The sequence below is a fragment of the Podarcis melisellensis genome (assembly GCF_964234715.1).
Source record: "Podarcis melisellensis genome assembly, chromosome: 17".
In the NCBI taxonomy this organism is placed as follows: domain Eukaryota; kingdom Metazoa; phylum Chordata; class Lepidosauria; order Squamata; family Lacertidae; genus Podarcis; species Podarcis melisellensis.
In genome coordinates, this window is record NC_138534.1 from 26,980,423 (window position 1) to 27,006,473 (window position 26,051).

Sequence of the window (26,051 nt, forward strand, 5' to 3'; positions counted from 1 at the left end):
GCAGTTCTGTTTCATCAGCCAGGATCTGTTCCAGTCCCCTTGCTTTCCATGTCCCTATTTCTATTCCCCGTTCTGTGTTTGTGTTTTCAGGCAGAGTAGAGGTCATCTGGGCAGGCTACAGAGCTACCATTGCCCCTAAACTTCCCTACTTTATTCAGCCTGCATTGGGTGTGTGTTTAAAGATTTGATAATTGCATTTCTGGATTCCAGTGTTCTTTTTAAAAAAGATGGCTCTGATCCCAGGAGAGTGCAAGTCTCTCTTCCGCAGAGAAGCAGTGGCAAAAGAATGAAGTAAAGCCAGGTTAGGGAATCTGCAGCCCTCCAGATGTTAAACTACAGCTCCTATCATCCCTGAATGTTAGCAGTGCTGGTTGGGACTGATGGGAGATGGCATCTTTCCACATCTGGAGGCCCACAGGTTCCTCACCATTGAACTAAGTGAACAAGTTTCTGTAGGCTCAATTTACAGACTTAAAAAGTGATGCGTCAATTACTCTGAAGCAGATTGGTCTCAAAGCAAAACTTCGGATGCAGCAGGCCTACACTGGCTCCCAGTACATTTCCGAGCACAATTCAAAGTGTTGGTGATGAACTTTCAAGCCCTAAATGGCTTTGGCCCACTATATATTTCCACCCCCATCGTTCTGCCCAGACACTGAGGTCCAGCTCTGAGGGCTTACCGGTGGTTCTCTCACTGCAAGAAGTGAAGTTACAGGGAACCATGCAGAGGGCCTTCTCAGTGGTGGCACCCACCTTGTGGAAGACTCTCCCATCAGATGTCAAGGAGATACAGAACTACACAACTTTTAGATGACACCTGAAGGCAGCCCTGTTTAGGGAAGTTTTTTAATGCTTGCAGTTAATAATCATGTTTTTTATATTTGTTGGAAGCTGCGCAGAATGGCTAGGTAGCCCAGTCAGCTGGGCAGGGTACTATGACTGCTACTACTACTACTACTAATTTGAAGGCTGTTTCAAATTTGATTTGTGCAGCTAGTTAGGAATCCTTCCTGTGGAACAATATAGAAAGAAAACCTTATTGTTGTTATATATATAAAAAACGCTTTCTCTTTTTTTTCAGGAGAGGGGGGGCACCTCCAGTCCTGTCCCACCATGTCTGGGATTGGGAACAAACGCGTGGCTTCGGAGGCCAGTCCCTCCGGACCTCCGGAGAAGAAAGCGGGTGTCGAAGACTCGGGAACCACAGTGGAGACCATTAAACTTGGTGGCGTCTCCTCAACGGTTTGTATCTCTTTCTGCAGTGGTCTTCTCCATTTGTTAACAAATCTGCTGAATGGAATTCCGGTTCCCACTTTTGGGCTCCCATCGGCTCCTGTGGGATAAGCTCCGTTTGCTAGCTGGGAGGTCTGAGGCCTAGTTCTTTTTGCAATCGCAAACCTATTTTTGGGCTGCAGGCTGCAAGTGAGGGCCGGTGGACTCGCTGCCCACTAGCCATGCTGACTGGGCCTGATGGGAGTTAGAGTCCAGCAGTATCCAGAGGGCCACCCTGTTTTACTTGACTGGCTACTCCGTCATCCAAGCCAATTTTTAAAAAAATCTCTGCCCATTGAAAACAAACAAAAGCTACCATGCTTAGCTGGAGCCTTTCTTCCTGCCATGTTAATTTTCAGTGCTCAACTTGAATGAGCTTGTCTTTTAATTCCCCATTGTCTTTTAATTCACCATTCTCCTGGTCTGGAAGAAAAAACGCCTTATGCCAGTTGTCTCCTGCTGTCAATTCCTCTGCAGCCAAATCTGCTGTCTCAGAGGGAACTAGGCCTGAGTTGAGCCTGAGTATTGTGGTAACTGCTCTTGGCGTGATTTCAGGAAGAACTGGACATCCGCACCCTCCAGACCAAGAATCGGAAGCTGGCAGAGATGCTGGACCAGCGGCAGGCTATCGAGGATGAGTTGCGGGAGCACATAGAGAAGCTGGAAAGGCGGCAGGCCACGGACGACGCTTCGCTGCTGATTGTCAATCGCTACTGGAGCCAGGTCTGCCAGGGTCTGCCTCTCTCAGTCCCGTTCCCTTTCCTGCTGCTTGTCTCAACCCCCTTGAAAATTGAGCACTATATGTTTCTTCCCCCTCCCCTTCAGTTCGATGAGAACATTCGCATTATTTTGAAGCGCTACGACTTGGACCAAGGCCTCGGTGACCTTCTGTCGGAACGGAAAGCCCTGGTGGTGCCGGAACCGGAACCTGATTCGGACAGTAACCAGGAGCGCAAAGAAGAGCGGGAGAGAGGTGAGAATGGGCAGCCATTGTGGCTTAGGAGCGGCAGCGCTGATGTTCTCTCCTGGTGTGGAAAATTCTGAACTGGAAATAACTCCTGTGAAAACCTTGGCAATCTCTATAGTGTAATTTACCCCTGAAAATGTAAGTTTTCTTGATGCCCTAGAACCTAGAGCCATTTTGCCTTGTGGGCCTGTGGTGAGTGGGGCAAGACGCAATGAATTCAGATTCTCCCACTGAAAGGTTGTTGTTGTTGTTTAGTCGTTTAGTCGTGTCCGACTATTCGTCACCCCATGGACCAGAGCACGCCAGGCACTCCTGTCTTCCACTGCCTCCCGCAGTTTGGTCAGACTCATGCTGGCGGCTTCGAGAACACTCTCCAACCATCTCGTCCTCTGTCATCCCCTTCTCCTTGTGCCCTCCATCTTTCCCAACATCAGGGTCTTTTCCAGGGAGTCTTCTCTTCTCATGAGGTGGCCAGAGTATTGGAGCCTCAGCTTCAGGATCTGTCCTTCCAGTGAGCACTCAGGGCTGATTTCCTTCAGAATGGATAGGTTTGATCTTCTTGCAGTCCATGGGACTCTCAAGAGTCTCCTCCAGCACCATAATTCAAAAGCATCAATTCTTCGGCGATCAGCCTTCTTGATGGTCCAGCTCTCACTTCCATACATCACTACTGGGAAAACCATAGCTTTAACTATATGGGCCTTTGTTGGCAAAGTGATGTCTCTGCTTGTAGGTTGCATTATTGCCTGCAAATGCCAGAGATTTCCACATCTCTCCAGTCTCCCTCCAGGCGAGAAAGAGGCATTGTCTCTGGTCTAAGGACACCTTCCAGCCAGGCAAAAGCACTCAAGTGGGATAACAGGCTGGTTGGGGGTCTGGCCTGGCCGAAGAGAGAGTTCTGGAGGGCTTCATTTAGCCCTCTGGGCTCAAAGTTCCCTAACTCTGCCCTAGAGAGTGACACAGTATGTTTATTTTATTTGTATTTAGTACACAAACACTGGAAGCTTGCCCAATGTTTTATTTGCATCTGGCATTCATTCAATACAACAGGAAAGCAGTGGGAAATATTTGCTGCTGCTGCTTCCTCCTGTCAGGTAAAAGGTAAAGGTAAAGGGACCCCTGACCATTAGGTCCAGTCGTGGACGACTCTGGGGTTGCGGTGCTCATCTCGCTTCATTGGCTGAGGGAGCCAGCGTACAGCTTCCGGGTCATGTGGCCAGCATGACTAAGCCGCTTCTGGCAAACCAGAGCAGCGCACAGAAACGCCGTTTACCTTCCCGCCAGAGCGGTACCTATTTATCTACTTGCACTTTGATGTGCTTTCGAACTGCTAGGTTGGCAGGAGCAGGGACCAAGCAACGGCAGCTCACCCCGTTGCAGGGATTCGAACTGCCGACCTTCTGATTGGCAAGCCCTAGGCTCTGTGGTTTAACCCACAGCGCCACCCGTGTCCCCTCTCCTGTCAGGTAGCTCTTTACAAATCAGATGGTTATGAGCTCAGGGAGGTGGGGATGATAACTGCCCCATTTTGGTTTCAAGGCCTTTGGGTGGTTGACATCAAATGCCCTTTTAAAATGTATTGGGAGGGGGTTATTGGGTTGCTTTTGTTTTTATTTTGTTTATGTATTTTGTGTTTTTATATTGTGATTTTATCTTGTGACCCACACTGAGACCCACGGGTATAGGGCAGTATACAAATTTAATTTTTTCAACAACAACAAGGAGCGCAAAGCTGTGTCCTTTCATGGCTGGGCTTTATTTCCTATCATTTCCTAGGAGAGATCTTTGAGCCGGCCTTCTCTTTCCTGGCTACGCTGGCCAGCAGCACCAGCGAGGAAATGGAATCTCAGTTGCAGGAGCGCGTCGAGTCTTCTCGCCGGGTCGTCATGCAGATTGTGACCATGTACGATAAGCTCCAGGAGAGGGTGGATGCGCTCTCCCAGAAGCTGAACAGCGGAGGTATGGGATGCTCCCGAAATATATATATATCGTTTTTGAGGGCTTCGTTCTCAAAAGCAGTTAATAAATAACTTGGAAGAAAATAAGTCTCACAGTAGCCAAATGCTACCACTGTTGTGGTTCTCCTTGTGTCAAATTTTAGATTTTATGCTCCTCGGGGCAGGGGCCTAGTCTTTGAGTTCCTGGAGGTTTGGCCAGCAAGCCAGGCTGGTAGCCGCCCCTCTTTCCTCGTGATTAGTTTGATCAGGTGTTCCCTATTGTATGGTTTGATGAGAGTGGTAGATGCTGTTGAGAGCTAACGCTGTTCGTAGTGGGTCTGCTGCTGCTGCTTGCTTTTTTCAGTGCAGAACCCTTCTCTCTACATTTCCGCAGCATTTCTGTGGTCACCTCTGCTATGCCTCCACATCTGAGCATGAAGGAACAATAGCAGGATGCTGAAACCTTGAGCCTTGGTGGCTGGATTCAGCTGCCTGGTTCCATTAGTAGAAGTCAGTGCAAGCCCCCCTGCCTTTCCCCATGTGTCCTCTGCCATCCCCAAATAGACTCTGGAGAACTCCCAGAACGATGTGTGAGGTGAGGAAAGCAGATATTGTTCCATTGGGCAGACAGAAAAGCTTGAGCTGACAGAACAATCTCCTAAGTGCTACGTTGAATTCCGCCCCACAAATCTGATGCAAGATCACTGGGCCTTGCTTCCCACACTTTTGAAATCTGTCGTTAACCATGAGGGCAAAAGCTTGCTTTGAAAAACAAAACCTGCCAAGATTCTAAGGATGTTGAGTTTGCATAGTCAGTACTGAGTTTTGCACAGAACACGCCCAGGCCTGCTAGCTTCCGATGTTGTTGTTTTTTATAGTAGCGTTTTTTATAGTAGCGTTCCAAAAGCCTTTCTTTCCTCAGATGTTTCTCTGATGGAAGAGGCTCTCCAGGAGCTGAACTCCTACCTGGCAAATGAGAACAAGCGACTGCAAGAACTGGCCGATTTACTCCAGGAAAAGCATCGCACCATGTCTCAGGAGGTAAACCGGGTAGCCAAAAAATAATGTGGTTGACAAAGTTGCGGGGTTTCAGCGTGTAGAGATGTGTGTGTGAGTGAGTTGGGCATGTGGTTTAACTTGGCCAAGGAAATGCCATGGCCGGGTGAACTGATGCTGCCCCCAGAGGCTTTTAGGCAGAGAGAGTGAAAGCCAGTGCGGTGTGGTGCTTAAGAGCGGTGGACTTGTAATCTGGCGAACTGGGTTTGTGTCCCCGTTCCCCCACATGCAGCTGCTGGGTGACCTTGGGCCAGTCACACTTCTCTGAAGTCTCAGCCTCACTCACCTCACAGAGTTTTTGTTGTGGGGGAGGAAGGGAAAGGAGAATGTTAGCCGCTTTGAGACTCCTTCGGGTAGTGATAAAGTGAGATATCAAATCCAAACTCCTCCTCCTCCTCCTTCTAACTTGCCCAAGGCTGTCTAGCGAGGAGCTCACAAGCCACCACAGCAACTCTCCATTCTGTCCACTGCGTTTTCTTTCCATGTGGAGTTTAAGGGAAGCACTGAGGCTTCTGGCAGGACGGAGGAGAACATCTCCTTGCCTCAGCATGCGGGAACTTAAATTTAGGCCAGCGATGGCCAAACCTTGCCCTCCAGCTGTTTTGGAACTACAATTCCCATCATCCCTGACCACTGGCCCTGTTAGCTAGGGATGATGGGAGTTGTAGTCCCAAAACAGATGGAGGGCCAAGTTTGGCCATCACTGGTCCAGGCAGTCAGTTGCTCTCTGAGCTACGATAAAAACCGTTTCTTGCTCTTTCTCGTTCTCCTCTTTGCCCCTGTTCCTTTGCCTGCAGTTCGCTAAATTGCAAAGGAAAGTGGAGATGGCGGAGTCTCGCGTGTCTGTGCTGGAGACCATGATTGACGACCTGCAGTGGGACATCGACAAGATCCGCAAGCGGGAGCAGAGGCTGAACAGGCACCTGGCAGATGTCTTGGAGCGGGTGAGACTCAGCACCTCTGGGAACAGCCCCAGGGTTGTAGCAGCTCTGGAAGTTGTGGGCAGGGACCGTAACTCCTTGGTGGAGCATCTATGGCTTGCACACAGGATTGGTTCGGGTTCAATCCTCAGCATCTCCAGGTGTGGCCAGGGGAGACCCCTGGCCGAAACCCTGGAGAGCTACTGCCAGTCAGTGCAGACAGTCCTGAACTAGATGGATCGACAACCTGACTCAGTGTATGGGGGCTTCCACTGTTAATTGTCGGAAGGAGGAAATGCCTAGCGAGCGTTGTCCTTATTTTATTTTTAGATTTGTACAGTGGTACCTCGGGTTAAGTTTGACCAAACTGCGGGAGGCAGTGGAAGACAGGAGTGCCTGGTGTGCTCTGGTCCATGGGGTCACGAAGAGTAGGACAAGACTAAACAAATAAACAATAACAACCTCAGGTTAAATACTTAATTCATTCTGGAGGTCCGTTCTTAACCTGAAACTGTTCTTAACCTGAAGTACCACTTTAGCTAATGGGGCCTCCTGCTGACGCCGCATCGCCAGAGCATGATTTCTGTTCTCATCCTGAAGCAAAGTTCTTAACCCGAGGTTCTATTTCTGGGTTAGCGCAGTCTGTAACTTGAAGCGTATGTAACCTGAAGCGTATGTAACCCGAGGTACCACTGTTTCCCGCTTGTTTGGAACCAGCATCTCCAAAGCGGCTCTCGATGCTTAAGAAATTGCACATTGAAATTAAAACTAGTGTGTCTTTTGCAGGTGAACTCAAAAGGGTACAAGGTGTATGGAGCAGGAAGCAGCCTGTATGGGGGCACAATCACGATCAACTCTCGGAAGGTAAACCTTGAGACTTTGCACACGGGCAAGCATAGAAGTGGCAGTGGGTGTGGAGGTGCGAATGAGGCTTTCAGCAACTGGCTCCTTTCCTTTTCTCTCTTTTGCAGTTCGAGGAGATGAATGCCGAACTGGAGGAAAACAAGGAGCTTGCTCAGAATCGCCTGAGCGAGCTCGATAAGTTGCGTCAGGATCTTGAGGAAGTGACCACGCAGAACGACAAGTTGAAGGTACCAGGGAGGGAAAGCATTTTCCACGTTTCTGATAATCGAGGAATACCTCCCCCCACCCCCGGCACTCTAAAATTAAATTTTAATTAACAATTAAAAAGGCAGGATGGTGATAATAATAATGATGATGATGATGGAAGCCGTTTCTAGTACTTCCTGGCGGCCTGTGTGGGTGAGGCTAGTCCAGGGGCAGGCAACCTAAGGCCCGGGGGCTGGATGCGGCCCAATCGCCTTCCCAATCCGGCCCACTGACAATCTGGGAATCAGCGTATTTTTACATGAGTAGAATGTGTCCTTTTATTTAAAATGCATCTCTGGGTTATTTGTGGGGCATAGGAATTCGTTCATTCCCCCCCCCCATATAGTCCACCCCCCCTACATGGTCTGAGGGATGGTGGACTGCCCCACGGCTGAAAAAGGTTGCTGACCCCTGGGGTAGTCCCAAGCCTTAGAACACTCTACTGTCCCAGGAAGATGCTCCCTCTTGCAGTTCTGGTGGCTCACCACAAGGGGCAGCATCACCTGTTTCAGTCCAGGTGGCTTCTTGATTAGGACAGGTAAATGTTGTATGTCGAGTGATGCTTCAGCCATGCCAGTGGAGGCAGAGCTCTCTAGCCTAGAGATGGGGTGTGTGTGTATTGCTGCTGGACTACAACATCCATCAGCTCTAAGCATTGACTATGCAGGCTGGAGCTGATGGGATTTGGTGTCTGAGAACCTCTGGAGGGCAACAGGCTCCCCATCCCAGCTTTTTAGCTCATTGGAAGGAGGAAAGGTACGCATTAAGTCATGGGTAGGCAAACTAAGGCCCGGGAACCGGATCCGGCCCAATCGCCTTCTAAATCCGGCCTGCAGATGGTTCGGGAATCAGCTTGTTTTTAAGTGAGTCGAATGTGTCCTTTTATTTAAAATGCATCTCTGGGTTATTTGCAGGGCATAGGAATTTGTTCGTCCCCCCCCAAAAAATATATACTCCGGCCCCCCACAAGATCTGAGGGACGGTGGACTGGCCCCCTGCTGCAAAAGTTTGCTGACCGCTGCATTAAGTGATCTCCATAGGTTGGGTTCAGCAGATCCTTTCATGAATTTCTTTTTCAAGATAACATGCTTTACGCATGACTTGGATACAGTTTGGGTGAGGTCTGTAAAAACGTGCCTCTCTTTGTTTTATTGCCCTGGCTCCTCAGAAGCTGCTTGTTTGAAATCAACACGCTGTGTTTCAAAATCCATAGATTCCACACCCCTCCCTTATGAAGCAAGTGTTTCCTTGCAAGTGTAGAACTATTTTTGATGCAATGCTGCCACTTTCTGGCCGTTTCAGCACACTGCAGACTTTTGGAATTCCCTCCGCTCTTCTGTATAGTGCTGAGTGCAGTTTTTGTTTCTGCCGTGTGTCATTGGGCACCATTTTCTCTTTTGCCTACCCACACCCTGTTCTGTGGCCCCCTGCCCAGGTGGACCTGAGGCGAGCAGTGGAGGAGGTGGTGAAGGAAACCCCAGAGTACCGCTGCATGCAGTCCCAGTTCTCCGTTTTGTACAACGAGAGCCTGCAACTGAAATCTCAGCTAGACGAGGCCCGAACGCTGCTTCACGGCACCCGGGGTACCCACCAGCGCCAGGTGGAGCTCATTGAGGTAACGCCTTCCTCCCCTTGTTTCCTCTCTTTCCTCTCACTTTCCCTGGGGCGGATCATGACAGTTGGCATCCACACTAAACTCACTGCTCGACAAAAAAATAGTGGTGAAATTGACTTCCGACAAGCACACAGAGTGCGAACAAGACTGAGCGTATGTGTGGTGAGGAGGGGGGCTTGTTTAATTTCACTGCACACAGGTGGTGTAGTGACAATAAAGGTTTATTTATTATTATTATATGACAAAGAGACTCTAACAATGAGGTGTTTGTAGAAGAATAGAAACCCTTTTCGGATTACAGTCGTACCTTGCATCCCAAACGCCTTGGTACTCAGATGGTTTGGCTCCTGAACGCCGCAAACCCGGAAGTAAGTGTTCCAGTTTGCAAATGTTCTTTGGAACCCGAACGTGCTATGGGGTTTCTGCGGCTTCCGGTTGGCTGCAGGAGCTTAGCGCGATGCTGAATCACTCCAGCCGCTTACAGTGACACACCCGTCCTCCCTCGAAGCAAGGGTCTGTGGATGTTCAGGAATTATTTAGAAGAGGGAAGCTGCAGGAGAACTAGCTGCTGCTGTTGGGTCCTTAACCCAACATGCACGGCATAAGAAGAGGGTCTGCAGCCCTTTCTCTCAGCATCTTCTCGTCCCGCAGCAAGGGGGGGCTGCTGCTGCAGTCAGAGACATCGAGGCTGAAATCTCTCTCTTTCTCACCAGCGGGATGAAGTCAGCCTGCACAAGAAGCTGCGAACAGAGGTCATTCAGCTCGAAGACACCCTTGCCCAGGTCCGCAAGGAGTACGAGATGTTGCGGATAGAGTTTGAGCAGACGCTGGCTGCTAATGAACAAGCAGGTGACTTGAAGTCGGGTTGTGCACAGAGGCACTTGGGTTTTCCTTGTTGGGCACCTCTCTTGGGGAAACATCCACAGTAGCTGAGCTGCAGCCAGGTTAGCCTCACCCATGCAGATAATCTGAGCACTGTGCACCTCTTGGGTATTACCGTACTGTTCCGTAAGAATGTTTCTTTCTTTAAAAATCATGCTAAAAAGTGGGGGTTGTAGTGCACAGGGTGGAGGTTTAATTGGTTGCTGCCGCAGCTGTTGGCAAATATTGTGCATGTCACTGATTGCTGCGTCAATGGTTGGTGATGCTCCGGCAGTTCGGCGGGTGATTGGCAGCTTCTGCCAGCAATGGGACAGATGGGAGGCGGATTTTATAACGCGTGCGGGTGGGCAACTTTCGGCAATCCTCTGCAAAAAAAGCTCCACAACTTTGTGCCATCCCCCCCCCCATTTTCTTTAATTTGAGTCCCCCAAAATAGGGATAGTCTTATACACAGGAGCGTCTTATAGACGGAAAAGTACAGTAAGTCCTCTTGTCTTAAAGCCTTTGTGATCTTTCAGGTAAGCCCTGAGCATGAGGCTAATCAGGGATCCCCTTTTTCTAGTCAGGAACTTGCCTGAGAGCTCTCTGCCTTAGTTTTCCCTGTCTTGAGCCACTGTGACCACAAGGTCTCAAAATACCGTATTTTTCGCTCTATAAGATGCACCAGACCATAAGGCACACCTGGTTTTTGGAGGAGGAAAACAAGAAAAAAAATATTCTGAATCCCAGAAGCCGGAACAGCAAGAGGGATCTGGCTATTGGGGTAACCGTGCAAAGCCTCTTCAGGACAGCGGGATGAAGGCTCCCCCTGCCTGGAAGAGGCTGTGTGCGGCTAAGGCAGAAGCCAGGACAGCAAGCGGGGCTCCATTCCTCCTCCCGCTTCGCAGGAGAGGTGCTTCGCTGAAGGGGAGCTGCACAGCTTTCCCTCTCTGCGCAGCGCCATTTGCTCCATAAGACGCACTCACATTTCCCCTTACTTTTTAGGAGGAAAAAAGTGTGTCTTATGGAGCGAAAAATATGGTAAACCCTGTACGGTTGCAGATTTTGAAAAACGGCTGCCGCAGACCTCTGATAGTCTGAGTTTCGTCTTTTAAAGCCATGTTTCTCAAACCTGGGTCTTTAGCTGTTGTTGGACTACAACCCCCATCGGCTGTGACCAATGGTTCTGCTAGCTAGAGATTTCTTTTGAGAATTATTAGAGCATAGAAATTTATTTATGTATGCTACTGCAGCGGCAAGAATGTTACTTGCCCCAAAGTGTAAAGAAGCAGAAGTCCCAGAAAAAGAAGAAGGGATACAAAAGCTTATGGAATATGCAGAAATATCGGAAGAATAAGAAATCAAGATAACAAACTTTTTATAAAAGAGTGGAAATGGCTTATTGAATATTTACAGATAAATTGTAAACAGATAAGAACATTAGCAGGATTATAAGTGTGTATATTTGCAGTAGATAGACAAACGAGCAAGTTAAAGGAACTTGGATATGCAGAAGATATTTTTAAAATAATTTAAGGAACTGCAGAAAGAGGGAAGGAAGTCAAAATTTGGAAATGTTAGATTGGTTGTAAAACTAATGAAATGTATAAATTTGAAAAATATAAAAAAGACCCTTAAAAAACCCCCAACACAGCTGGAGACCCAAGTTCAATAAACACTGCTTTAAAGGAAAAAGGAAGGGACTGGTTATACATGGAATGAATCAATACATCTAAGTTGTATGGGAGTGTGGTCTGAGGAGAGTGCCAAGGGCCAGATAGAAAGGCCTGGAGGGTGTGGCCCTGAGGTTCCCCTTCCTTAGACTGGACCAGCTGGGGAAAAATCTCCTGAAAGGAAGGCCCCTTCTCAGGTTCTTTTGCAACCGATCTAGAAGAGCCGGATGATCTTACCGTATCTTGGCTCTTCCCATGTGATGGTCTTCACGCAGGTCCTATCAATCGGGAGATGCGGCACCTCATCAGCAGCCTCCAGAACCACAACCACCAGCTGAAAGGGGAGGTCCTGAGATACAAGCGGAAGCTGCGGGAAGCACAGTCTGATCTGAGCAAGGTAAGGGAGGTGGAGAAGCCGAGGAGACAACGGAGGAGGCTGGAAGTGAGACGGTGTCTTTTTAGGCCGGGTTTTTAAAAAAATAGCATGTGGGAGTGACAGAAAAGGGGGCAATGCTTCTTTTTAAATGGAGCTTACCCTCAGCAGTTTTTGCGAGCATGCATTATACTGTATATCTATATATTTCTATACCTATATACACACTCTCTCTCTCTACATGAGTAATCAGGGTGTTGTTTTTCGAGTTGCTAAAAAGGGCTTTCATTGATTAATCTTGAAGACTTCTTATATATCGTATTTTTCCGTCTATAAGACGCCCCCATGTATAGGACACCTCCTATTTTGGGGGCCTCAGATTTAAGCAATTAGGGGGAGATGTATCCATATAAGACGCCCCCTAATTTTTGACATTATTTTTTAGGGAAAAAACCCTAGTCTTATACATGGAAAAATATGGTACAGTTTTATATACAGATGTTTTGTGGTATTTTATGCATTGTAATTTGCTGTTTTTATTGATTATTGATTAGCAACTCTTCATCATAGTTCTATTCTTTGCCATTAGATTCTAATGCATTCTTGAATATTGCTTTATTTGATATGAGTTGTTTACAGTGGTACCTCGGGTTACATAAGCTTCTGGTTACAAAAGCTTCAGGTTAGAGACTCCACTAACCCAGAAATAGTACCTCGGGTTAATAACTTTGCTTGAGGATGAGAACAGAAATCGCGCTCCGGCAGCGCAGCGGCAGCAGGAGGCCCCATTAGCTAAAGTGGTGCTTCAGGTTAACAACAGTTTCAGGTTAAGAACAGACCTCCAGAACGAATTAAGTTCTTAACCCGAGGTACCACTGTATTTAAGATTTTTTGTGGCTTTTCCCTATTGGATCAGATTGTTACTATTAATGTTTGATATTTCATTATGTATTTATATGTGCTGGAAGCCGACCAAAGTGGCTGGGGCAACCCAGCCAGATGGGCGGGGTATGATTTTTTTTAAAAAATATTATTATTATTATTATTATTATGAAGAGGTTGTGCTAAACTATTGAACAAGAACAATAATGAGTGTGGTAGAGAAAGCCATACCTACTGATAGCATAAGAGAGAGAGAACACAAAGAAAAACAATCCATATGGGCACTTTAAAAATTATATTTGTGCTCAACACACAGTCACTCCAAAAGCACATTGTGCTCCCACCCTGTTCTCAAAGCTCTGTCCTGGGTTTGCCAGAGCAAGGGTGTCCTCGTCTTTCCAGTCAAGTCCAAGGGCAAGAGAAGCCCATAAACAACCCTTATGGGAAAGTATTCCATATAAGTTTTTTTGGGGGGGAGGGGGTCATAGCTTATAGGTATAGACTACCTGCATTGCATGCAAAAGGTCCCAAGTCCTGGCATCTCCAAGTCGGGCTGGGAATGCCCCTATCTGAAATCCTGGGTGGCGGCTGCCAATCAGAGTAGACAGCACCGCATTGGATGAACCGGCGACAGAAGGCAGCTTTTGCATGTTCTCATGCGTGCGCATGTCCCGCTGTTCTGCAGACCCGTTCCCGCAGCGGGAGCGCCCTCCTGCACTCCCAGTCCAGCACCGAGGACCCCAAGGAGGAGCCGCTGGAGATGAAGCAGGACCCCGACGACCCTTCTTCTTCCAAGGGCCCCGCTGAGGACGCGCTGGAGAGCAAAGCGAAACGGGACGAAGAGGAGCGGGAGCGGGAGCGGCGGGAGAAGGAGCGGGAGCGTGAGAAGGAAAAAGAGAAAGAAAAGGAGCGGGAACGGGAGAAGGAGAAGGAGAAAGAGAGGGAGCGGCAGAAGCAGAAGGAGTCCGAGAAGGAGAGAGAGTCCAGTAAAGACAAGGACAAGGGGAAGCATGACGACGGCAGGAAGAAGGAAGCCGAGTTGGTCAAGCAGCTGAAGGCGGATCTAAAGTAAGATGGGCACAGTTTGCTCTTTGATGGTTGGATCCTTTTGGCAGTTGCCAAGTATTGTTGGTGTACAGTTGTACATTCCAGAATCTGTTCTGGAAGTCTGCTCAACTTCCAGAACGTTCAGAAACCAAAGCGCGGCTTCAGATTGGCTGCAGGAAACTCCTGAAGCCAGTCGGAAGCCGTGTCAGATGCTGGGTTCCAAAAGAACGTTTTTAAACCAGAGCACTCACTTCCAGGTTTCAATATTTTGGGAGCCGGTTTGTTCGGGAGCCAAGGCATTTGAGATCCAAGCTACAACTGTTCTGTTCTGTTGGTGTGGCTGTTTGCGGCGTCCTACATATCTGGATCTCAACAGGTGGCAGCAAGGCTCTGAATTGTGGCGCGGCTGTTGTGCCTAGCTAGCCTGTTCCAAATTTCATGAACTTACATAACAAAGCTGCAATCTTAACCCCACTTGCTTGGGAGTAAGCCCCATTTAAGTCAGTAGGATGCGCTCCTGAGTAGGCATGGTTAAGTTTCCGCTGGTAGTAAGCCAGATGATGTTCATGGATTTGCTAGGAGCCCTCTGAGACTGTTTCTCAGCTGTCAGCACTAGTCTTTGGGCTGTGTGGATGTGTGCAGCACATGAGGCCAAGTGAGCTTTCTTACCCAGTTCAAGGACAAGAACCATCACATACAGAGTGATTGTCTCCCTCTTAGGATTTGCGAAAAGGTATCCCCCATTGTTTAATGTGCCGGCCTGGGTGGTTGCAATCTCTCTTCTCTGGGCCATTGGGCCTCTCATTGTTTGAAGCTCTCAGTGACTGAGAAACAGTTCATGCACACTCCCTCCTGGGCATTCCAGTTCTATTTTATTTTATCTGACAAAGTTACAATCATAAATAAATAAGAATAAAAATGTGCACCCCACCACCAAGACCATTCCATTGTAACTATCCAACCTCCCAAAATTCAACACCTCTTGCGATGGTTTGACCTCTTTCCATTTTAACAGTACAAATTCAACAAACACCCTCCATATCTCCACAAAATCATTTTTCTTGCATATTCCCCGTCTTACCTTAATGGCACATGTTAATTTATCATTAACGGCTATATCCCACACCTCTTTATACCATTCTTCCATTTTATATTCTGCTTGCCCCTTCCACTTCCTAGCTATCGTAATTCGTGCAGCTGTCAATAAATTTGTGAACAAGTCCTTCATAGCCTGTGATCCTTCCACCCCGTTGTAAATTGATAGTAATGCTACCTCTGGACTTTCGGTCAGCTTCAACCCAGCGATTTTTGTTATCTCCTTAAACACCTTTTGCTAGAAAAATTGTGAGCATCCAGTTCTGACCATAGATCGCCCAGCTCAAGAACTGAATTGTTCTCGTTCAAAGATACAGAACACATTTGGATTGAAGTTTTCCTATTTTGCACCCAATACATGCCTACTCAGAGTCCCACAATGAGATGGCAGGAAGCAGTTCTTGATTTGAAGTAGACCATATCTTATGCTGTTTGGCCTTAGCTGCATTCTCACTTTCCTTTTTCAATATGTTCAGGAAGGCTCAAGAAAGCCAGAAGGAAATGAAATTGCTTTTGGATATGTACCGCTCAGCCCCAAAGGAGCAGAGAGACAAAGTCCAACTGATGGCTGCAGAGAAGAAGGCCAAAGCTGAGGTAATTGTGCCTGCCATTGCCCAGTTTATTTTATTTTACTTATCGAATTTGCATGCCACCTACCTTTTGTCTGAATAGGTCAGGGCAGCAGTTCACAGCATCAAAATACAAAACAAAAACACAAAATGCATAATAAAAGCAAGTCTTTCTGGAACTGTGGAACTGGAAGGGACCGCAAGGGCTATCTAGATCCTCAATATGTGGCCCCCTAGAAAAGAACAAAACAAACCCCTCACCGCCCCCTCCAACAAACACAATTAAAAGGACATAGAATGTCATCCAGCCCATGGCCTGTTGGAAGAGGAATGTTTTTGCCTGGCACCTAAAGACGTATCATGAAAGCACCAGGCAAACCTCCCTGGGGAGATTTCCACAAACATGGAGCCACGAACTGAAGAAAAGGCCCCTTCTTGTGTTGCCATCCTCCGAACCTCTCGTGGAGGGGGCACACGAAGAAGGGCCTCAGGTTATGATTTCGGGGTCCCAAGTAGGTCCATATGGAAAGAGGCAGTCCTTGAGGTATTGTGGTCCTGAGCCTTTGAAGGTTTTGTGGGTCAAAACCACCACTTTGAGTTGGGCCTGGAAACTAATGGACAGCCAGTGGAATTGGGCCAGGTGTAATATGCTCAAATATATATATCGGTGTAATATGCTCAAACTGTCTGGCTCCGGTGAGCAACCTGGCCGCTGAATTCTGCACCAGCTGAAGTTCCATGTTGTCTTCAGAGGCAGCCCTACGTATAATGCATTGCAATAACTTAACCTAGAGGTTACCAAAGCATAGATGACAGTAAGGCTATCCCTGTCTAGATAGGGGTATAGCTGGGTCACCAGCCAAAGGCACTCCACACCACTGAGGCAACAGCAAAGGATCCAGACCCCCCAAGCCACGTACCTTCTCCTTCGGAGGGAGTGTAACCCCATCAAGAGCAGGCAACCTCCCATCCACCCAATCCGTGTTTATATTCTGTTCTCCCGTTCCTCATGGGGCTTCTTAGGCTCTCAGTTCATCCTTAAGCAGCATAGTAACCTGGAACAGCACTTGGACATTTCCTCCATAGACTTTTGAAGGCAGGGCTGGGGAAGCAGTGACCTCCAGATATTGCAGCTTCCACCACCAGTGGCCATGTTGGCAGGAGCTGATGGGAGTCGCAGTCCAACAGCATCCATTTGGGCGGCCACAAGCCCATCCCCCCCACTTAAGGTCCATTGCTGCAAAGTCCTCCCCACTTTTTGCGAAACGCAAAGGGTTCTGTGGAGGGTAGCGCTCTGCCTTAAAGCTGCATTGCGGACCTGGGGAAAACTTGATGCCCCACCAAAGTTTAATTCCTTGAAAAGCGCATGTATCCTAGACAAATTTCCTCCGGGAGGTGATGGCCAAAGGTTGGTAGTAGCTTTTTGTGGCCTTTTTAAAAATCCCTTTCCTGGTTATTATTTTTTCAACAAAACAACACCACCACAAACTGTATAAGCATAAAACCAAATTTACTAGAATAATATCTAGAATAGAACAACAAACATACTAAGGTGCCATGTGCAAGACAAAGCCTGGAGATACTGTAAACATGGAATGGATAAATATACAACTGTATCTTAACAAGTTACATGTGCAGTAACCATTATACAGACTGGATAAATGGTTCTGTTGTTTGAATTGTTACAAGTCTATCCCTATTCTAGCTATTATTCTAGTAAACTTGGTTTTATAATTATAAGCCAGTTTGTGGTGTTGTCGATTTGTTGTATTATTATTACTGTCACCACATTTCATACTTTGTGTATATACTTATTATTTTTTCAACCCAAACTCCTTTTCCTGACCTACTTTTTGCCAGTTGGAAGAGCTGAGGCAGAGGGTGAAGGAACTGGAGGACAAGGAGAAGAAAGAAAGCAAAAAAATGGCAGACGAGGATGCGCTTCGGAAGATCCGGGCTGTGGAGGAACAGATAGAATACCTGCAGAAGAAACTCGCCATGGCTAAGCAGGTGAGGAGCGTTAGAGAGAAAGTTTCTGTATAAAAATAGGAAGAGATAAAAACAACAAGTTTTTATTTTTCCAAAAGGCCTTTCAAAATAAAATAGTGAATATAGTCTTCTATCTTTGCGGCAAATTTGCAGTACAAAAAACCCAAAAAGAGCCCTTGCCCATCTTTATAAATCTGTGTTCACACAATACATTGCCCTTTGGTTGTACATGGCGAGTTTATACGTTATCGCCATCTGACAGATTCTACAAAACCATTTTGCTTTTTTAAAAAAACCTAATACGTTAAAATCAATCTTTTAGCTGCAGTCAGGAGTTTAGTTACCACTTCAACATCTGTACTCTCTACTCTTCTAGATAATTTATTGGATTTTTTTTTTTGGGGGGGGGGGTTTCCAACTATGTGATTTGCTTTTATATAGTCCAAAGTATGATTGCAGTAAAAAAATTTTTATCTTGTTATGTTTCCTGAAAATATGAATAGAAAATGTGTGCGATATACCATATCTCCCACAGTAAACATGATATATGTGTGATATATATGTGTTTCAATTTATGAAGGGTCAAAGACAATTGGTGTCAGGTTTTGTGGTAATGATCTCTTAGATTTATTGCTTACTAATATTTTCCCCTGTTTTATTGCCAGTCCAACGCCAAACTCTGTCCTGTGTATTAATCTCCAGATCTTTCTCCCATTTTTTTTAAAAATGCTTGTTTTCTTCCTTTCTTGTAAATTTCAAAGAGGAACTCATAAATATGTCTGTGGCCATGCTTCCTGGGGCTGGTGGGAGTTCAGGAGCACCCCCACCCCTGGTAGAAAGGGAAGGGTTGAAAATACAGCCTCGTTTCCCCATTGGTTGCTCCGTCGTTCTTCCAGGAAGAGGAGGCGCTGCTCTCCGAAATGGACGTGACAGGCCAGGCCTTTGAGGACATGCAGGAACAGAACATCCGCCTGATGCAGCAGCTGAGAGAGAAGGACGACGCCAACTTCAAGCTCATGTCAGAGCGCATCAAGTCCAACCAGATCCACAAGCTGCTGAAAGAAGAGAAAGAGGAGCTGGCAGACCAGGTGCTCACCTTGAAGACACAGGTGAGTGGGGGAAAGGGGAGTTGGACAGGAGGAGCAAAGGGCTCAGTGCTTGGGGTTCAGAATTCAGTTTCCTGAATACTTCACCTGTCGCCTTCAAGAAAAAGCAAGATTTTCTTTAAGGGTTTTTTAAATATCTGTTTTTCAAATGTATACATTTCATTAGTTTTACAACCAATCTAACATTTCCAAATTTTGATTTCCTTCCCCCTCTTTCTGCGGTTCCTTAAATTTGTTTTTTAATATCTTCTGCATATCCAAGTTCATTTAACTTGTTCATTTATTTATCTTCTGTAAATATACAGATTGTTATAAAACTGCAGGTTATTATTATATTATTCCTGCTAATGTTTTTTTTATCAGTTTACAATTTATTTGTAAATATTCAATAAACCATTTCCATTCTTTTATAAAAAAAAAGTTTGTTGATTTCTAATTCTTTTGGTAAGTTTCGCCATTTCTGCATATTCCGTGAGTTTTTGTATCCATTCTTCCTTTTCTGGGACTTCTGCTTCTTTACACTTTGGGGCAGGTAACATTCTTGGTGGCTGTGATGAGCAGAATGGATAGCTCAGTTGGTTAGAGTGCAGTGCTGATGATGCAGAGGTTGATCCCCGTATGGTACAGCTGCATATTCCTTCCAACTCTACAATTCTGTGATTCTGTGTTCTTGCCTCTTGAAGGTGGATGCCCAGTTGCAAGTTGTACGCAAGCTAGAGGAGAAAGAGCATCTCCTGCAGAGCAACATTGGCACAGGAGAAAAGGAGCTGGGCTTGCGAACCCAGGCCCTGGAAATGAACAAGCGGAAGGTAAGCTCAGGAAGACTGCCTGCCCCTGCGTAGGCTTGTAAGATTACTGAGATCATTTGGGGAAATTTTACTTTGGGGCGCCACAACCTGCAGAATATCATAGGGCAAAGACTCAAAACCAGGCATTATCCATCATTATCCCTTGCATTGTGGAATGCCCTTTTTCTGCCATATGAGAAGCCTTATCCAAGAAGGTGTGTTTTCATAGATGTCATGTGAAGACGCGTCTTTTTGCCCAGGCTTTCTCTGACCCATAAGATTGGACCCTGTTACTCTGGCATTTCTGCTTTTGTAATAGCTGTTTTAGTGGCTCTTATATTGTATCTCTGTTTTTATGGTACAGTGGTACCTTGGGTTACAGACGCTTCAGGTTACATACACTTCAGGTTACAGACTCCACTAACCCAGAAATAGTGCTTCAGGTTAAGAACTTTGCTTCAGGATGAGAACAGAAATCGTGCTCCGGTGGCGCGGCAGCAGCAGGAGGCCCCATTAGCTAAAGTGGTGCTTCAGGTTAAGAACAGTTTCAGGTTAAGTACGGACCTCCGGAACGAATTAAGTACTTAACCTGAGGTACCACTGTACTGTTGTGTTTTCGTATGCCACTTAGATATTTAAAATGTTGAGTGGTCTAGAAATGCTTTTAAATTAATTAATGGAAACAAATAGGTATAAGTTGCTTACCATGTCAGTATGATGGTTATTGCACCAAAACCCATTGGAGCTGTTCATGAAGCTCAATCTTGGACCAGTCCCCCACCACCCACAGGGCCGTTTGCGATGTTAAATGCCTTGTGTTATTTTGGAGGAAAGGCAGAATATCGCTGTAAGGAATACAAGTAAAATGAAAAGCAGCATTATTTATTAGAAGGTGTATCTCGCCCTTTACATTTAAGAAAGCTAGCGATAAAGTAAGACAAAGCAGCAACCCATGGCTGCAAAAGAACATAATAAAAACACCAAGAGGCAGAAAGAAACCAATAAAGCAAACTGCAAGCTGAGCAGAGGAGCAGCTATCCTCAAAGCCAGATGAAACGCTGTGAAAAGCCCGAGGGGGCCAAGGGCTCAGTTTGCCTGGCGCCTGGAAGGTAGTTACGAAGACACGCCGACCGGCTTCTTTCTCTCTGAGCTGCAGCGGCTGTGTGAGTCCTTTGAACGCTTGCCCCATCATTCATACGAAGGGACGGTTATTTTATTTGATCTCCCTCCAGGGAAGCCACTGAGAAATCCCAAATAATGCCGTAATTAGGACACAAAAACAGATTATACATACGCCTCTAGAGTTGTTTGTTTGTTTCCCCCCCAAAAAACCCACACACCACACCAAACCAGTGGCCACAGAGAGATTTGATGAAGACCAAAAGGGGCAGCGGATGAAAGGAAGAGTGGAACTTCAAAGGGATAACGAGCAGGGCAGCCAGATGAAAATAATTAGCTCGGCGGAGGTTTCCGGGAGGGATAAGTGACGAGAGAGTAACAGGGAAGCAGAGCAAGCAGTGGGGTTAGAGGTCAGAAGGAGAGGAGGGGGTTGATGATGATAGTGATGAGAATCCCTTGGAAGGGTTCCCTCCCCCCCCCCCCCCGAAGAAATGGCACTGGTGGGAATGGGCACTGCTGCACCAGCCAAACAACAACAAAAAGAGGCATGCAGTTTGGTTTCTGGCTACTCCATCACCTGCCCTTGGTTGGTATATGTGGGCACAGTGTGGAGACAAGAATGATCCTGCTGGGACACACCTCCCTGCCTATTGGCCATACTGGAGAGGTTGGTGGCATTTGGTCCTGTGATATCTGGAGGACCTCAGGCCTTCTGTTAATCGATCCAGGTTATTCTTAGCTCCTTATCTGTGGCTATTTCTGTCCCACACATTAGTGCAGCCAGAATAATAACCTGCTCGATTTTACCCTCCAGGATCACCCCCCCCCCCATTTTGACTCTTAAATCTTCCCTTTGAAGATTTTGCCTGAAAGCTTTGCTGCTTTTGAGTAGGGAGCTGTGAGCAAAAAGGTCTGCTTATGCCTTTTAAAAGTGGGAAGTGCAACAATAGGTTGACACTCTGGGCTGCTTTTGTCCATCCCTGCAAGGTCAGCAGCTGGCCAGAAAGAGAGAGAGGATCTTTCATTGTTTTGCACTTCAGGCTATGGATGCGGCCCAGCTGGCTGATGACCTTCGGGCCCAGCTGGAGCTGGCGCAGAAGAAGCTGCACGACTTCCAGGATGAGATCGTGGAGAACAGTGTGACCAAGGAGAAAGACATGTTCAACTTCAAGCGAGCCCAGGTACTCACCAGGTAGTTTTGGCTACCTTGGGCCAAATCTGCCTTTGCTTCCATTCATATTAACTCAAAGTTCCTGCTTCTTGCCCTTTGCCAGTGTTTTGGTTTCCACCTTCTCTGAATGGTTGCCCTCCATCGCCATGGCTCAACTTCAGCTGTTTTCACTCACTGTTTTTCTCCCTGGTCGCTGCTGGTTGTGAATCCCTACTTAAGAATCTCTACGTAGGAAGTTGTCATGTGTTGACTCAGACACTTGGTCTGCTCAGCAGAGCATTGTCCACATATACTGATGGCGACTGCCTCGGGTTCAGGCAGGGGACATGCCCAGTCCTGCCAGGAGATGCCAGGGATCAAAACGGGCACTTTTGCATATGAAACATGTGCTATACTGTGTACTGCAGAGACTCTTTCTTTGTCCAGCAATATCTTCCCAACTGGCCAGTCAAATACTCTAGGAAGCACATTTGACATCCCCCACTTCCTGCAGCCGGAGCTTCACAGTCACTGCCCTACATTGCTCTGCCTCTTCCAATTTTTCTAAGCTAATCATGTATCATACCAGTATGTTTTGAATGTGTATGATGCATCCTCCCTTGTGAAGAAGGCCACTCCCCACTTTTTTAAGGAAAATGGGCAGAGCTTGCAAATTTACACCTGGGAGCCTTTTGCAGCTCTTAGGAGAGAAGGTGCTGGTCCTTATGACATGCATTTGGCTAATGTTCCCCTGCAGGAAGACATCTCGAGGCTGCGGAGGAAACTGGAGACCACCAAGAAACCCGACATGGTTCCCAACTGCGACGAGATCCTTATGGAGGAGATCAAAGATTACAAGGTAGGCAACGGGATGCCAACGTCCCCCTTGGAGGATGGATTTGGGCTGAGGCAGATTAGCATTGGAAGTAGACCCTAGTTAGCAGTGCCCAAGGGACTGTGGCTGGGACATGGCAGCAGTTCTGAGCTAATAGCAGGAGAGAACCCTCTGACACTTTGGGGCAATCAGAGGTGAGGAACTGGTGGCCTTCCAGATGTGACTCCGCCCCTCATCTCCCATCAGACCCAGGGACAATAGGAGTTGCAGTCCTAGCAACATCTGGAGAGCCACAGGCTCCCCACCCTGTTGTAAACAATATGGTCCCAGCGGGCACTCCCAGTCACCAGTCTAGCTGCCGCATTCTGGATTACTTGTAGTTTCCGGGTCACCTTCAAAGGTAGCCCCATGTAGAGTGTATTGCAGTAGTCCAAGTGGGAGATAACCAGGGCATGTACCACTCTGGCGAGATAATGTGCAGGCAGGTAGGGTCTCAGCCAGTGTACCAGGTGGAGCTGGTAGACAGTGTGAGTCTCCACAGAGAGCTGCGAGTCCAAAATGACTCCCAGGCTGCGCACCTGGTCCTTTAGGGGCACTGTTATTCCATTCAGGACCAGGGAATTTTCTTAATGTTTAATGTTTAATGATGTTTTTATATATGTCAGAAGCTGCCCAGAGTGGCTGTGGAAACCCAGTCAGATGGGCGGCGTACAAAGGAATAATAATTGTTGTTGTTGTTGTTGTTGTTGTTGTTGTTAGCCTCAGCATCAGCCAGGTGTACCTTAAACGATGCCTCTTTCTTTCCCAAGGGCCGCCTGACCTGCCCCTGCTGCAACATGCGCAAGAAGGATGCTGTGCTCACCAAGTGCTTCCACGTCTTCTGCTTTGAGTGCGTGAAAACGCGTTACGACACCCGGCAGCGCAAGTGCCCCAAGTGCAACGCTGCCTTCGGGGCCAACGACTTCCATCGCATCTACATTGGCTGAGCCTTCTGAGTCACGGGAGGCCAGAGAGTCCTCCCTTGCTGCCAACCACCATATTCGTTTCCCATCAGCAGGCTGGCTACTGCCCCTCTCTTTCACCGATTTTCTTTTCTTTTTGTAATGGCAGATCCCTTTTTTGCTGGAGGGTACAGCTGGGTTATTGTTAATTTTTTTTTGTACTCTTGGTTTTTGTTTTTTTTAATCTTCAGGGGGTCCCTCCCCCCACTGGCTTTTCCTTTAGGCACAGCCCAGCCACCAAGCCAGTCATCAGCTGTTGCCTGTGCCTGTTATAGATGGTTGTTGTGGAGACACGGTGTATGCTTTCAGCCTTGATGTGAATTGGCCTGTGGCTTAAACCAAACAGCAACCTTAAAACTGGGAAGTCGGCTTGGAAGTAGTTTTCATCAAGCTTTCTCATCGCTTTAAGTTCCTTTACTTTCTAATAAAGGAGAAAACTGTTCTTCCCGGTCAAAGTGTCTCACTGTTTTGTGTATGTCCGTGCTTACAGTTGTGTGTACTGAGAAGCTTGTGGAGTCTCTATGGTCCCCCACACAGTAGGGGTTGCATCAATGTGACTTGGTGTAACCCTTTAAAGGCTCACTGTAGGCAGGCACTTGTGTGTGGGCAGAAGAATGATGGAAATGAAATCACCCCAGGCTTAAGACTGGACTTAATCCTGACCTTCTGAAGCGAGGCAAGAATTTCCAGGGCCGTGCACATAATGGAGCTTGAGGCTTCAGAAGGTGATCGGCCCATCTCTGCCTCTGGACCAATGCACATGCCTTGCTGCACCAGAAGAGGAAAAATGCAGAAGTGAATCCTTGGTTCACCTGGCAGCCCTGGGTGTTGACATACACACTCTCGTGTGTGTGTGTGTGTGTGTGTGTAGATAGGGAGATGGTGCAGTCTTGAGCAATATCCTGAGTGTCTTGAGCGTTCTTCTGTGCCCTCTTTGTGTAAGGCCCATACACTGTTCCGCAACAGATTTACAGCATCTCTGCTACTGACTTTCAAACTTTGGGATTGCTGAAACATACACAACAACAAAAATCATGTTGAGTCGTGTGACTCTAATTGGGTCTACTAGACCCAAATTTTTTAAGCAATGTAGACTAAAGTTGCTTCTGGGGTCCCTCTGGGGTTAGGGGCCTTGAAGCTTAAGCTTCATTAGTTTCATAGTACAGTGGTACCTTGGGTTACAAACGCTTCGGGTTACAAACTCCCAGAAGTAGTACCTCGGGCTGAGAACTTTGCCCCAGGATGAGAACGAAAATTGCGCAGTGGTGGCAGCGGGAGGTCCCATTAGCGAAAGCGCCTCAGATTAAAAACGGTTTCGGGTTAAGAACAGACCTCAGGAATGAATTAAGTTCGTAATCCAAGGCACCACTGGAGATCCACCCCTGGGATCTACAGGAAGCATTTGGGGTCTTTGGAGGAGGCTGGGGAAAGGCAGATCCATCTTGGGGAACCAACCCCCTCTTGAGGACCATACTGTGAGATCTGGACTCTATCTAAATATGTGACTAAATCATACTAAAGCTATGACAGTCTCGGCTGCGTCGTCTTTTCTCCAAAGGAGCACTGACCCTGGTTGAGGAACAAGACCCCTGGGATCCCATGTTATTCCCATCTCTGTAGGAATAACAATATATACATATAGGCCTACAGAAGGAAACATCTATTCCTGGTTGCCCTGAGTTTTTGTCATAATTTAAGAGTATGGGAAGTAATTTTGATGCTGCAATAAATTAAGGGAGCCAGAAATCCTTGCCTGATCTACTGCAGATCAACCAGAGCACACTTGGAATCCCATCTTTATCGTAGGAGAATTAACATGGGCCACGTTTTAAACTTCTACCCTTTCTGTGTCTGGTTTGCCAGTCACAGTTCAACTGAAATATTTTATCCGTAGTGCATCCATCAAGGGCCGCCTCAAACTTTAGGCTGCTGAGCTGTTTCTACCCATCAGGAGATGAACAGGGCAGAAGGTTTTGTCAGCTGGGCATCAGAGGTGTATGGACTGCTACCTGCTTGAAGAGTTCCTGACAGTCGAGACAGACAGTTGTGGCCCAATTGAAACTTGACATGTACCACATAAAACCTGTGCATAGTGTGAGTTTCTGTTTCATGTCCTAGCCCATCCTATCTGTTTCGGGTGGCTGCAAGCAGGTTTCAAAATCTTTTCAGCTGTTAATACACTTACAGGATCAATGGGAGTCACCACCCTTGACTGCTTCGCTTTCTGGCATCCTGGAATGTACTGCTTACATAAAGGACTCTGAAGCCCTGCAGAACTTGCTTTGGGCATCTGGTTGGAGAGATAGAACCAAGAGATCTGTTTTCCACTGAGCTGTCCTTCCTGGTGTATGGGCTGCATAAATGGAAGATGTTCAGTGCCACAGAGCAGCAATCTCTGTATTTGCAGGGGATCTTTTAAACCTGAAACAGACGGGTTGTAGCTGCACTACTGTCTCCCAGAAGCAGGAGAGAATTGAAGTGGAAAGAGCAGGTATAGACTCCAGCTGTGTGCGCGCAGCCCATTGACGGAAGATACATAAAGCTGGTGGAGGGAGAGTGTCTCCCTGTTGCTGCAACTGTTCCATAGAACGCAGACCTAGGAATAGATGCCTAGATGCTAGGCTGTTTCGCATGGGTATTGGGGCCGTGGAAACTGCTGTGTCAGCTTTGCCAATACAGTGGTACC

General features: G+C 47.1%; 1 protein-coding gene across 2 annotated transcripts; it reads left to right on the forward strand.

Moving 5' to 3' along the window:
• The first annotated feature begins 1,061 nt into the window (after positions 1-1,061).
• RNF20 (ring finger protein 20) lies at positions 1,062-23,820 on the forward strand. 2 transcript variants are annotated; one of them, XM_081893891.1, is made up of 19 exons: positions 1,062-1,242; positions 1,828-1,995; positions 2,098-2,245; positions 4,016-4,198; positions 5,099-5,217; positions 6,030-6,176; positions 6,939-7,016; positions 7,124-7,243; positions 8,698-8,877; positions 9,591-9,726; positions 11,687-11,808; positions 13,352-13,734; positions 15,285-15,402; positions 17,238-17,387; positions 18,263-18,475; positions 19,156-19,281; positions 21,420-21,560; positions 22,287-22,388; positions 23,174-23,820. In XM_081893891.1, exons 1-19 carry the CDS (start codon positions 1,114-1,116, stop codon positions 23,348-23,350), a joined length of 2,940 nt encoding a protein of 979 aa, XP_081750017.1. In that variant the 5' UTR covers positions 1,062-1,113; the 3' UTR covers positions 23,351-23,820. The 2 variants fall into 2 exon arrangements, with proteins under 2 accessions (XP_081750017.1, XP_081750016.1); XM_081893890.1 differs by having other exon boundaries at positions 1,828-2,245.
• The last annotated feature ends 2,231 nt before the right edge of the window (positions 23,821-26,051 follow it).